The 14,657-nt window shown below is 42.6% G+C and overlaps 1 protein-coding gene across 2 annotated transcripts; it reads right to left on the bottom strand.

Moving 5' to 3' along the window:
- Positions 1 to 2,812: 2,812 nt before the first annotated feature.
- On the bottom strand, positions 2,813 to 12,743 carry LOC123103770 (uncharacterized). 2 transcript variants are annotated; one of them, XM_044525454.1, is made up of 6 exons: positions 11,856 to 12,743; positions 11,648 to 11,752; positions 10,941 to 11,115; positions 9,898 to 10,025; positions 3,444 to 6,584; positions 2,813 to 3,369 (listed from the first exon to the last, which is right to left on the bottom strand). In XM_044525454.1, exons 4-5 carry the CDS (start codon positions 9,975 to 9,977, stop codon positions 3,491 to 3,493), a joined length of 3,174 nt encoding a protein of 1,057 aa, XP_044381389.1. In that variant the 5' UTR covers positions 9,978 to 10,025; positions 10,941 to 11,115; positions 11,648 to 11,752; positions 11,856 to 12,743; the 3' UTR covers positions 2,813 to 3,369; positions 3,444 to 3,490. The 2 variants fall into 2 exon arrangements, with proteins under 2 accessions (XP_044381389.1, XP_044381395.1); XM_044525460.1 differs by having other exon boundaries at positions 11,648 to 12,743.
- Between the last annotated feature and the right edge of the window lie 1,914 nt (positions 12,744 to 14,657).

Here is a 14,657-nt window from a genome sequence, read left to right as displayed (position 1 = left end):
ACTACTTGGCTATTAGATATGCTTTTTTTTACAGGAAGTGGCTATAAATCTTGCCTAACAAGTTACAGTAAGTACAACAGCTAGTGTCAGCCGGATGTTGCCGTTCCCAATGACCAATACTTAGCGGAATCTCTCTGTTTTTTTAAAGGAGTATATCCCCGGTCTCAGCATCAGAACGATGTATGCGGTCATCTTATTTATAATCCAAACAAAACAAAAGTCTACAATTGAGTACAACTTGCAAAGAGAGCATAAAAAGGAAAAAATTATAAATAAAGCCACAACCGGCGATAAAAAAAAGGACTAGATGACTAAACACCTATACTATTAATGGACCGCCATCGAAATCGGTTGTAGATAGCCCGTGCGACCATCTCCCATCAGTTGCACCCAGTAGCCAAAAGCTCCCCGGAGTCCGTATGAGTGAATAGTGACCACGTACGGATTCAAGTTGTAGCTCTGTAAATAACCTACAATAAGTTTGTAAGAGTTTGTCTGTTAAAGATCATATCATTTCTGCAGTTTCATATAGCCCAAAGTAATACGCATATTCCTATCAGAATACTTCCCGCAATAATTGGTTCCACTCCAGCAAACCACATCCCAAATAACATGTCAATGTTGACTGGAGGGTTTATGTCAAATGCTACTCCCTCCATTCCAAAATATAGCGCGCCCATGCTTTTCAAGGTACAACTTTGACCGTAAATTTAACCAACGAGACCGACTGTGGTGGGAGCAAAAATTATATAATTGTAAACTTCTTTTGAATATGAATTCATTGGTATAATTTTTGCTCCCGCCGCAGTCAGTCTCATTGGTTAAATTTATGGTCAAACTTGAAGCACGAAAACCGATGACACACTATATTTTAGAATGGAGGGAGTATATGAATCGTGCGCCAAAGCAGCTTAGCGAGAGAATCTCCCCGTTTGCTTGCTCAATGTAAAGTCATTACTTACTTAATGTCTGTCTATAATTGTGAGTCTTACCCCGGAAATACCAAAAAAGTTCCAGGCAACTCAGTCGGACACCGCTCAAATTTATGTAGTACCAACTTGCTCTTCGTAGACCTCGGAACGAATTATATATACTGTTAGAATAAATCCGAGGCATACCGTCGATCATCCGAGGACCAAGCAATCACACGAGCATGACACCGAGATTTGTTAACGAGGTTCACTGATATGGCTACATCCCCGGGGCCTGACTATGGGCGCTCCTCCCCATGACACCGCTACAATACCGCACCCGGTCGCACTGGACACCGGCACAAGCCGCTGGCTTCCCCTGCATTCCGGTGCTATTATGTTGGCATAGGTTACATTGTGTGTCTACTCCCGCTATATAAGAGAGGCCTAGGATACAAGTGTCCTACTTAGACACGACTCCATATCCAATGTAAACACAATACTACTCAGAGTCCAACTGCAACCTACCTTGTACACAATATTCGACGCAACTCTAACATATATAACATATACGGGCCAAAATAATCTTACACGGTGCGTTACTCACCACCTCTGCCTTAGCTGCAATTCTACACCGAGGTTCATCTACACCCACCCGCAAAAAAAAAGAGGTTCATCTACACCCGAGCGTGAACAATAAACTCAAAAAAGAAATTCTGAAATTTTTAGGTATCCAAGATGCTCAAGGGCATAATGTGCATGCAAATTTTCATGGTGTTTAAACATCTGAGGAGCTCATGCCAAAACAAACAAACAAACAAATCCATTCTGAATAGTGTTCTTTTTCAAAGTTTCTCAGACACTGAAAGGAAACGCACGAACCGAAGTGTGCACATACTGGTCGAGATTTTGGTATACTGGTAGAGATTTCAGGCACAAAACTGACTCTGAGGGGATGACCACACTCTGTTTTAGATTCTTCCACCCTCTCATATCCTTGTCTTTAGCTTGTTTCCACCCTCTGAGATTGGAACGCAAATCCTAATTAATGGTTCATGGTCAAACTGATATTAACATCATGTGTATCTGAACCCGCCTCTCTGGTGGAGAATTAATGAATCTTTTCCGTCTCTTTTTACGTTGATGTTACAACAGGAAATGTAGCCACTAATTCCTGAAGCACATTGACGAATGCACTCTGGACAATGCCACATCGTTTGGGCAAGGACTGCTGCCCTCGTCCCCTACCATGGTGAGCTGGGGAGATGGTTTGCACTTTACTCTGTCGGTCTGTCCCCTCTTGTCGACTGAAACAAAATCTGGTTGTTCGGTGACACGGTTGCTACACATGAATATGTGCGCAAGCGGCTTGAGTCACCTCCTAGTGAACTCACATGGACGTTAAAAAGCTTGTTTCATTTACGTCAGTTTTAGATGTTGTATAAGTAGTTCGATGGCTGGAGCTACCTTGATGACTAGAGACTCGGCTGTTTCTGTTAGTATATTTAGACCATTAGTCTGAGCGGATTTAACCAATAGTTTCAATCCCTCCTTTACTTATTTGTATGCTCATAAGCAGGGTAAAACTTGCCATAGAAATCTGCACCCCTTTATGCAAGCTGCTTAGTAACCTTAACCCGAAGTAAATATTGTTGTTCTTTACAAATCTCAGACCTGTCCAATGGTTTCCTTCTGACTATCCTGTTCTTTATAAATAGAGTAGAAAGGCAGAGCGTAACACCCACAAAACTTGCATCATATAGTGAAATGGATCTTCTTCTTTTTTTGCGGGTAGTGAAATGGATCTTCACAAATAAAACTAGCTAGCAATGTTGGTTGTAGTCAAACCATTATCTGAATCAAGTAAATACACATGCCTCATGGCATTACAAACCACACTTGATGATTTAACATAATTTACAAATCAAATGCCACTCGTACATCACCAAATGTAGAGTAGCTGATACTCCAATAAAATGTGCTGGAATAGTAAAAAGTAAAACCAATTCCACAGGGGACAAAGTGGTCGGTTGACAATAACCTAGGAATTTGGACTTTTATTTGCTAAAAGCTCTAAAAATCAAATGGATGGCATGCAGGTGTATAGAGAGGCAACGGCATGTCAGGGAACGACACAAGGGTGTGAGTGTCGAACGACACAAGGGTAGTTGACATATACAGTATGGATGTAGAGTATGGTGGAACACTCTGTATTGAGGGAGGTACTCTGTGGGGTATGCTGGAACACTTATTGTAGGCGTGGGAGGAATCGGAGGCACGAACACCCTTGGACGTGGAGCTCCTTTAACACTGGGGCGGTGATGGTGAGGTTGATGTCTATGTCATGGAAGTGCTGGAGCAGTGGTAACTCCTGGAGACGTATCTTTTGGAGCTGATAAGTATCATCTTGCAGACCAGAGTGGTTGACATATATACCACATGGACGTATGGTGGAACACTGTTAACAAGGTAGTATTTAGGAAGGCATTCTGTGGTGACCGCATGGTTGAAGAATAGAGTGAAATGGCATACCAACTGATGGATAGATGAATGGATGCCTTGATGGAGGCCTTGTTGATTCATCTGAGGTAGCTGCTCATGTCGGCAGACTCGTCGAATGAGGCAAACTCTGGGGGTAGCTTCGGTTCATAGTTGTTATGGTGTGGGAGTGGCCCCCACTGGAGTTTGCCCCACCAGCTCCTCTCACAGTTCACCTTCACTATCTCCGGCTGGCGTCCTTGTAGGTGCGGGAGGCGTTGAAGGCTCCAGCACCCCCGGACATGGAGCTCCTCCCATGCCGGTGCCGTTATGATGGCATCATTGTCATCAAAGTGCTTTAGCAGTGGCAACTCCTGTAGACGTATCCTTTGGAGGCTCGGGAGCTCATAAGCACGATCTTGATCTTCATAACTGTAGAATAGTTTCTTGAGGTTGTAGCAAAACATGATGTCAAGTGTCTTGAGACATGGTAGTGCTGATGCACCATATGTCATCAGGATCTCCAATCTGGGGCAGTTCTCCAGGTGTAGATGCTCTAGTGAACTGAATTCAACAAAACAGTATGGTGAACAGAATCTAACTAGACTTTTGAGGTTGGACACATGCACATTCCGTAGATTTTCCATGAAGTTGTGGAAAACGGTGTCTATTTTGTGGCACCATTGAAGCTCACATTCTTCCAGCTCATCAAAACCGCTCAAGTTAGAAAAAGACTTGATAGAAGTATCATATGTCACTGATATTGATTTCGTGATATGCAGAAGGTATGCTAAACCATTGTGTGACTGTTGCCCGCCTGTGATATCCACATGCCGCTTAGTTCGGTGAAGGGGAACTCTAATTTGTGGGGCAATAGCAATTTTCTCTGCAAAATATCTGCTATATACATCTACATATGTTAACTGTTTCTGTAGCAACTCGTCCAGCTTGTTAGCTAGCATGATTTCTTCATCTTGCAGTTGCAGTTGCATACTATTTGTAATGCATGGTGCAACTCGAATATAAAATGATTGGAAAAACTTCCCATGTCTTACTAAATTCAGAGCATTGCGATGGAAGCTATAGAAGAACCTGGCGTCAGTAACACACACTTGGGAAACTTGATTAGAGTGATTACCATTTCCTTCTGAGCAATTATCCAAGAAAAACACATCAGGGAGTCGCTCCAGCCTATGCCAAGGAAATCGCCTCAGAGAAGGAACACCAAGTAGGAGCAATCTCCTAAGATGGGGCATATTGGGGATGTCAGCAGGGAGCTCCTTGATAGTTGTACCGGACAAATCTAGCTCTTCCAACGCACCAAGATTCTTTATCTCGACGGACTCGAGTTTCCTACATCCACGCAAAGACAAGCACCTTACGTGAGGTGCGCCGATCAAGACGAATGATATAAGGTTAGGATGCCCTTCCAACTTGATTCCCTGAAACCTAGAGATTGGTCTTGTGAGTGAAATCAATTTCTTGTTGTCGATGAGCTTGAGCGACTGAAGCTTCTGCATTTCTTCAAATATCTTCGGCGGGAAGCATTTTATTTGGGTCCCTGTGACTTCAAGGGTTACTAGGCTGGATAGCAATGCCATGGAAGGAGGAAGCTGGAGAAGGTTGGAGCAGCTGGCAAGAATAAGCACTTCAAGATTTGACATGTCCCGAAAAACATTTGGTGGAAAAGTAGATATTTTTGAATAGGACATGTTGAGGTAAATCAAGTTGCTCTTTTGGTTGGCTACATTTTGTGTTATATGAGAAAAAGGAACTCCATTCATATCAAGAATTTCAAGCTTGTATAGAGTGGATAATGGGGAATATGACGTAGTATTTGTTGACGAGTCTGTGGCACTTGTTGTGGGTGAACTGGAAAGAGTTTTGAGATCATGGCAGCCTCTAAGTGAAAGCAGTCGAAGGTTTATTAGACATTCGATAGAAGAAGGGAGTGTTTTCAGTTGAGTGTAAGAGAGATCAAGACAATGAAGAAATATAAGTTTGGGCAGGATATGGCCCAGCTTGCAAAGTATGACCGATTGGTGTGAGCAACCTCTTAGAATAAGTGCAGTTGCCCCCCTAGTTTCCCCCGGCCCCAACCATTCTCGGCTTACATGACATCCATGATCATCCAAAAAGGCGATCCATTTTTTCTTATGATCCGCGAGTTCACCTACTGTCATGCCTTCTGCAATGAGGGCATGGTATGCAAGGAATTGTGCAGCAGTATTGGTGGCTTCATGAGCTTCATTGGCAGGAGAGAATGGTAGCTGCAACAAAGAGTATTTCTCAAATGCTTCAAGGATGACCCTTCCAACTCGATGCATATAGGCACACTTGCTGCTGCAGATGTTGGTTTCTTTTTCTTCTTCACTACTGGTCATACGAGGCAAGATGCCTTGGGTGGCCCAATGATGGATGAGCTCGTCCGAGGTAACCGCTGCCATCTGTGAATGTTTGGCAAAGATCACCATGGCAAAGTGGAAGCAATTGAGGGCTATGTGATGCCAGTATTCCTTGCTTTCTTGATGGGTCATGTTGAGTATGTGATGTGCCGATTCACGCAGTGCAGAGAGGGTAAGCGCCACAACATCCCTATCTGTGGGATAGGGTATAACCCAATCGTCTTCCAGCTTGCTCTTGTTGCAGACATCCTCAGAAGTGGTTGAGATGAGCCACTTAGAATCTGTCCACAGCGGGGGAGGGAACCCGCAATCCTGTATAAAACTGTCAGGCACAATTGGCCACCGGAGGTTATTGACCACTAGCAAATACTTCTCGGTTGACAACTTCTTGACGATCTGAGGAACTATAGTGTACCGCACACGATTCTCCAAATTATGAGAGGCACCGGTACCACTGCACCCGTAGGTGTAAAACTGCAACTCATCGTGCTCTTCCTTCAGCCTGTTATATTCTTGGTCGAGTAGCCCCAACTCCTCTGCCGCAGCGACGGCTAACTGGTACTTGATGCTCATGAACCTTGTTCCTTGTGCTTCATCTACAGTTGGCGTGGGCTTCAGATCCACCTTTATCACGGGTTTGAAGGGCCCAAAGCTCTCACAGATTCCCTCAACCATGCCTGACATGGCTAGTCTGAAGGAAGCCATGGGCCCCGCCCCAACATTCCAATACCTCCATGGATTAATAGTGAACTTAAGACCTGCATCATCCTCTTCATGATATCTATTAAACCTGGCCACACAAGCAAATTAGTTATTAGCACTCACATATTCGACCAAGAAATATATCACTTGTAGCACAAATAAATATATCACGTATTCGACCAAGAAACCTGGCCACAGAAAGAATTATATCACAGAAATTCTTTTGAATACAAATTCAGTGATATATTTTGTGGCATGTACTTAATATTTGTTAGTTAAAATGATGGTGAAAATAAATATCAAATACCTACACGCATTGCAAACCTAGAAAGAGGGAGTATGAGCAGCAGAGCTGGAAAGCAATTCATTTTGTATGAACAGAAAAAAGTAAGGAAGACATGGAATTTTCGCAAGTTCGGCTCCTTCTCATATGAGATTATTTTTAGATCTTCTTTCTCAAAAAAAAAAGCGCGAGCGCTTGATATATCTACATTTTTTTGATAAATGATGGATTTTATTGACTTAAAGTGAAGCATCAAGAATATACAAAAATCACGAGCACACATCCGGCCTCTGCATAGTTACAATGCACACAACCAATACAAACGCGCACACACACAAAATTATGTCAGCCAATAGCAAAGTCAAATAAGACAAAATCTATGCGTATGCGAGGAAAGGAAAAAATTAAAGGAATCAGTTCCGCGATTAGGAAACTACATCGATGACCATATCCGCAAGAACTATCTCATGACACCACATGGAATATGAGATTCTTTAACACCAACGCCTTCAGGAAGGGAGCGACGATCTAGTGCTGTCGTCACCGGATCCAACCAATCCAGACTAGAATCTAGGTTTTCACCCTGAAGAACAAGGCCAAGCATATCTGAGTAATGCCTGATGACGTAAAATATCACCATTGCCTGTAAAACCAACTCAGCCAGTCCTAGGTTTTCTCCCCGAAGCTCGAGACAGGGTGCTCGAGAAGCACCACCATCGACGTCAGTTATGTATTGTCCACACCAGTTTTCCATAATCCCAGCAGCTAAATGCGATGTGCGATCGCGGCCGCTGCATAACCATATTCAAGCCACCATCTATAGTTTGCATCTCCCGCCGAAGTCCACCACCACCTGGAGAGATGAACCACAATGAACACTTTTTGATGGTAATCGTACTCCACATCGAGTTTGCTGCCATAGGACAAGGTGGTCACCACAAGGACCAACAGCGACGGTGGAGCACATCACTGCCGACTACCACCTTGCCAAAGAGAGCTCTGTCCATGCCTGTCAGCTCAGGGGCTGACATAGCCTAAACTGAATCACGAAAGGCGTACCACCACCGTCGGGTTGCGATGACCTTATCATGGATGATGGTCACTGCAATCCGAAGCTCGAGCGATCGGCCCATACCGACACGGTTAGACCGGATCCAGGCGAGGAGCCAACGTGTCCTGGTGCCTGGCTCTGTGGCTCTGCGTCCTTGCACGAGGCGTCGGCAGACGCGACAATCAAGCGGGCTGCTGAATCACATCCACGTAATATGCAAGGAGCCGTGACGAGGATCACATCCATGTGAGTGCACGTTGGACAGGCAAACAACCCAGCTTGGATCAAATCTGCAATGGTATTGACACCGAGTATTTGGACCGAGAATGCCGTAGTCTCCCCCATTATAAGCGCTGTCAAACGCCGGTAGCCGCCAACCACCTTGTCACCGCCAGAACAGAGAGAGGCCTCGCAGCCGCTGCCGCCGCCGCCTTCACACAAGCTTTGCCCGGTGCAGGCCTCCGACAGCAGCGAGGGAAGGAGCAGGCGAGGGAGTCGAAGGTGTGGTAGATTGGGTCACCACCCGTGTGGCATAGGTTAGACAACGGGAGGGGGGGGGGGGGGGAGCTGCTTGATGTATGTACTTGGATAGAAGCGTACGTGATGCAGAAAGCAATGGCCACTGGCCACGCCAACATAAAAAAAAACGCATACACTTGAGGCATGTTTGGTTCACAGCCATATACATTGCCAAACTCTGCCACGGCCGCTGCTTATGGCTACTGTTTGTTTATGGTCTTCTCTAAAACGCGTGGAGAATCAAGACCTATTTACGTTGGTGTGTACACGGTTGGAGACTATGATGAGTGATAGTTTTACCCGACATGGATGGTAGCATGATCTTAGGATTGACACCCTCCTCTTTAGGTGTTATACAGACTCTACGTGTTTTTTTTGTATTTCGCCTTTTTATTTTTCGTTTTTGTGAGTGGACTTTGTTTGGCTGTGTGCATCTGAGCTATGTAGAAGCCGGTTGTAATGTTTAAATTTTTTAAGTAATAAAGCACCCCCTTTCAATAAAATGGCTATTGTTTGTTGCATTGCCATAGTTGTGGCATGCCACACTTTCACCCAAAGTCATGGGGCGAGTTCACCCCGCAATGGTCTGTGTAGGAACCAGTAAGTTTATTCTCCAACTGGTAGCGAAAGTAACCCTCCAGTCCAAGGGGCTGCACAGAACCCATGGCATTTGCATTCGATCTAAAGTCTGGCTGGAAGTAATGTAGCCTGTGTACTCCATCTCGCCTGAATGAATCAAAGTCGATGATGTAGATCTATTCTGTCGGTGCGAGGTCCCCACTATTAGCGAAAGCTGTCGAGGATAATTATGTCCATGCCCATAAACGGTACGGTATTTGTATGCGATATGTTTGGTCGTATGGTTATGCTCGGGTTACCACGGATCACTAAACATGATTTTACCTAGGTTCGGCCACCCTAGGCTAGGGTAATAGCCCTACTTCCGCTTGAATTGGATTATCTCTTGAGACATAATAGAACCGTGGTTACAATGTGGGAAACCAGCGAGTTGGAGTACAACTCGACGACTACAGTGGACGAACCAGACAGGATGCTCTATAGTGGATGAACTGTTTTGTTGCAGTAAGAAAACATAACTTCAGTAAACTATTATGTCAAAAAAGGAAAAAATACTTTACAAAATACACCGCATAATCAAATGCAAACTTATTCAGCTTAATTTGTACAACGGCATGTTAGTTCATATCTATTTCTATCAACTTTTGTTGCAGGTAACATCTAATTCTATTGACGGCAGGGGCCAAGCAACCTCAAGATAGGATTTCAGCCTCTACTTCTATGCTAGAGGACTATATGTGTTTGGGGATAGGGTATCATGTCAGATATAGATTTACTTTTTTTTTGCGGGTAGATATAGATTTACTTTAAATGAATGTGTTATGATAATTAAGTATTTTTTTAATTTTTTATGATAATTAAGTAAAATTACCACTTTATGGTAGTTCTAACAATAAAAAGATATGGATAAACTAATAAAAAGCACGCTGTAAAAGTAAAGAATGTAAATTAGGAAGTTAGAAATCATACCAAAAATCTATATCTCTCAAATCATCATGCCATTTATCCCGCACATGATCAGGCCATTTTTCCCATGAAGATGATGCCATGACTTATGTTCAGTAGTGTAACAAACTTGCTAGTTTGCACAAATTGACCTGCAAGAAAAAGATGACGTGAATCGGTTATTCATATGGAATCACATTACCGCTAGCATAATCAGCAAAACAAAATTTCTATATAGCGTGCATGCTGACAAAAAGGGTTTCCCCCGGCCTTATATATAAAGCAACCATCACTGAACAAGCTAAACTGGATAGTACTCCTACTACTAGAAATCTGACACTTGCTGTACAAGGAACGTTGGCAAGATAAGAAAGTACAGTTCTGTGTATGACATACTAAGAAAAGTAAGGACCAAAACAGTGTGCAGTACGTTGTACTAGGAAGGTGGTGGCTGCCATTTATGGTGGCGGAAGAAGGAGCTGAAGGATACCCTCCATGGGTGTTTCTCGATCAGAAGTTCAAGGAAGGAACATTTTAAAGCTGCGGTGGTAATATGGTCAAGGGGAGATACAAGTGGAGCAGCTTTTGATTTTTCAGGGTGAGGAGTCTTTTACTTGGAGCGAGAGGAGGATAGGAAACAGTTCTATTTGGCACGAATGTCCGTCAGTAATGTCCATTTTTTCTGTTAAATTGTTTTTTAGATGTCCATATCTCTTGCTTGTCCTCTAAATTTCTTCGAATATCATTTTTAGGGGATACCTACATAAAAAATGCCAGCCTTTGACATGGGCCTATTCACTTTTGTCTACAGAACATGTAGATCGGGCACAAACAGTCTGAGATAAGAGCAGGTATGAACTCTTTGCTCTAGAATAAATGGCAAGATATATTGATTACATATTATATATATTTTTAATTATTCTCTAGTTACACTTAGTAATTTTCCTAGTACCGGGTGTGTTTTTTTTTTTTGGTAAACAGACTCCTAAATTTATGTCAAGAATTAGTGAAGATATAGAGATTGCTGTACGATTGAATTCAGTAAAGATAAAATACCATAGATTTACCTCTCAGCTCTGGGCTGGCCTTCTGAAAAGCTTTGAACCGGGAATAACTTGTCACATGCAGGATCTTAGATCACCAAGAAACAATATTCAGTAACACTTAAACTGAAGGCTGGCAAACAAATATCAATTCTCTTTGACTTGGCTTGACAGCTGCACCTAATTTCCTTCCACGGTCCTGAGAAAACATAAGCAGTTGACATTTTTAGGTGTTATACTCATGCTACACACGCGACTACCGTTTCTGACTCCTAGCCGCCCTCACAGCCACCTACACGAACAGGCACTGCACTGAACATAGAGGCTACAGCTGATTAAATCAGGCGCCAGACTCGCCTACTACCTCCATGTACACATGCACTCACACGCTAACCAGCTAACCCACGGATGCACTAAGTAAGTCCACAAACGCATAAAGTCAGCTAGCACACACGCATGCAGCTAACAAACAGCCCACGACCATGGCAGCCGCAAGATCCGGCCACAAGGGCACGGCTCGCTGCTTCAGTTGCCGGCTCCACGCGACAACTTGGCCGCACGCACGTCAAGATTATTTTCAACATCTTACATCACGAATGAATGGACTATATATATAGATATGACATAAACATTGTAAGCATAACCATGTACCAACTTTTAATAGAGTAAACCGTACTGGGTGAGCTTTGTAGACATAATACTGATTCATTAACCATCAATGTATGTTTTACCTCTCAGCGGCTAAGAAACCTGAACTGGGGATAACTTTGTATAGTATAAACATTAAGTGTTCATGTTTCTGCTTAAAAGCTGCAGACTAGCTTCCTTGTATGGTCCTGAGAAACACAAGCAAATTGACCCTGCTTGTTATATAGCCCAGAAGTGAGTAAAATATCACAAAGGAGAATATATAAAGTAGCTGGTGGTTGAATTAGGCACCGTAATACGGATGTCAAGAAATGACCTCAACCATATTCACTGGAAATATCTCAGTACTGGGACAAGCCAGGAATCTTTTGGTGTTTCTAGTGGAACTGGTAACTAGAAAAGCTAGCAATGATAAATGTGGAAAAACAACAGTGGGGTGAAACCAAAGATTTTATTTTTTTGGTATTTATCCGCAGAAAGAGAACAAAGTCTGGATAAGAGAATAACACAATAGCAATGATGGAAAGCCAATGAATTTTTTTCCTATTTTTTTATCAATCAAAAGCTAGAGTTAGATAAAAGGAGTAGTTGCAGATCTGAAAAAACAACCATAAAGGGAAACACAAATGATATTTTTTTCAATGTTTATCACTAGGAAACGGGATTCAGTGTAGATGTGGAACAGCAATGGCAAAGTGGAGCATGCAATCGATTCATTTTTGTATTGATCACTAGAAACAAAGAGTATTTTGTCGATGTGAAAGGACAACAATGAACGGGGAAACAAAAAATAGAATTCTTTTTCTCTGGGAACGACTAGAACATGCACATATTTTTTTGGTTTTTTGTGCTGATCACTAGGAACAAAGACTATATTTTACACGTGGGAGAACAAGAATGGAAAGGGGGAAACACCAACTATTTTTTGTTTTACTTTTGTATTGATGACTAGAAAGAATATCAATCCTAGACTGGATGTGAAACCACAAAAGCGAGTGAAAACACCAAATATATATTTTTTGTATTGATTAATCCTAGACTGGATGTGAAACCACAAAAGCGAGTGAAAACACCAACAAAATTTGAAATCGAAATTATGCTTCTAGCTATTAGAAGACGAAGGAATTAGAAGAACAGTGTCAATCGTTTTGGTGGTAGGAGAAAAAAATGAATAGGACAGAAGAGGGACGGGCATCTCAATGCCTGGACTCATCACTTATATATACACAAAACTTAAACATCAGCCGAAGGAAGGGTGTGATGCTTGGTTACATCAGCAAGCAAAGACTACGGTTCTCTGACAGATAAAGAGTTAAAGGAAACAAATCATGAATGTCCAAAGAATAAAGGGGATAACCTGCCATGTGCAACAAGGCCAAAGGGGGGTATTATGTAAAGTCGAAGTTGCATAATGTTTAAGGTGTAGCCTTCAAGATTAATTCAGCTCTGCGATTCATGGTTGTAGACCACCATAGTCCTGCCATTAGGTATTCGCGATGGACCGTCGTACTTCTATCTGGCATGTCAAATAGATAGGCCTTAGATATTTGGGTGTGTGGCTAGGGGTGTTCGAGAACATATACATGAGGTGATAATAACATAACTTGGAGTGGTTTCCGCTTTACTGGCATGTTGTAAGTAAAAACAGGGGAAAAAAGGAAGAGGAATTCATGAGGAGATGAAATGAAGTATTAAATCTGTGAACTGTATGTTGATTTTGTCCTCCATCTTTTACATACACATAGCACATCAGACAAAGAAAAGCAAAAGCAAAAGCAAAAGCAAAAGAAGAAGGGCACGCAGCCACAAGCTTGTAAGACGGAATAATAAGTTGGTCATCATGGCAATGTCTTTTAATCGCTTGCATTACTCATTAGTGAAGGTGCTTTGGTGAACCGAAACCCCCAGCCAGCATCGTCTTTCCTATGGAAGTGCAATTCACACATCTGACGGTGTCCATGCCTTCAGCTTGATATAGATATTTGAACTGGGTGCCAGATTGAATTTGTTCATGCTATCACATACCTATGCATACTAAATCTGCACACCTCTGGATCAGTTTGCGTGCGTGTGTGCGGTAAGAGAAGTTGCGCACAGTCCGAGCAAAGAAATCGACGATTTCATTGGCATTAGCAGGCATCCAGAAAATATATGGACGCTTGCAATTATAACATAATTTAGAGACGTGGAACGCTCACAAATGCCGGGCTGCTTGGAATGAAAACCCCTCCTCCTTTCCTAAATATAGTCATTTGTTGAAATCTCTAGAAAGACTTATACCTCCTCCTTTCCTAAATATAGGTCTTTTTAGAGATTTCAAATATGCTACAACATACGGATGTATATAGACATATTTTAGAGTGTAGATTCACACATTTTGCTCCTAGTCACTTGTTGAAATCTCTAGAAAGACTTATATTTGGGAACGGGGTACTTAGTAATAAGTTGCATGAACAGTATCAGTTATCCCCCCACCCCTGCAACCTGCATCAAGGGTACGCCGTGCTCTCCGTCCCTCCCGTCTGCCAGCCGCACCACAGCCGACCAACCATCTATGAATCCATCGCAACGCAATCTGATAAGATTCTCTCGAAGTGTGGAAGCCCATAGGATCTGTGGAAGGTGAAGGCATGCGTAGATGGGCTGGGCCGTCGACTGGGCTCATATGCAGATAGCAGCCAACATCTCGATCTAAAAAAAAGCTCCACTGGAATTTCTCAAAAAAGAACTCCAATGTCATGGCACCTCGGTTGTTCTAACAAAATCTTCCAAAAAAAGTTTTGTTTCTAAAAAAATAAATAGAAATACAAAAGACATTGTACCTCAGAGTGAAAAAAAAAAGACTGAGCAGCCAAATCAAACCAACTAAAAAATAGCGTTGGAAAACACAATTACTTTTTTCGGAAAACCAAAAGCTGTAGCCGACCCAGGTTCGAGAACTCATCTTGTATAAGAATAAGACACGCGGCTTCTTTCCCCTTTTAATCGGGCCAAGAAATTGACGATTTCATTGGCATTTGCAGACACCCAGAAAGAAATCAGCACTTGCAAATATATAATCTGGAAATGGTAAACACTATATTACTCGCGATC

This window comes from Triticum aestivum, chromosome 1B (assembly GCF_018294505.1).
Source record: "Triticum aestivum cultivar Chinese Spring chromosome 1B, IWGSC CS RefSeq v2.1, whole genome shotgun sequence".
Taxonomy (NCBI): Eukaryota; Viridiplantae; Streptophyta; class Magnoliopsida; order Poales; family Poaceae; genus Triticum; species Triticum aestivum.
The sequence above is the reverse complement of the archived record's forward strand: the minus strand, read 5'-3'. Positions and strand labels throughout refer to the sequence as shown.

What these genes read in the sequence shown, in the direction of transcription:
- LOC123103770 (XM_044525460.1), bottom strand. Translation starts at nt 9,977, where the DNA reads ATGGCATCATCTTCATGGGAAAAATGGCCTGATCATGTGCGGGATAAA. An exon ending in TTGAGAGATATAGATTTTTG is followed by an intron (nt 6,585 to 9,897) that starts GTATGATTTCTA and finishes TTGTGTGGCCAG; the next exon opens with GTTTAATAGATATCATGAAG.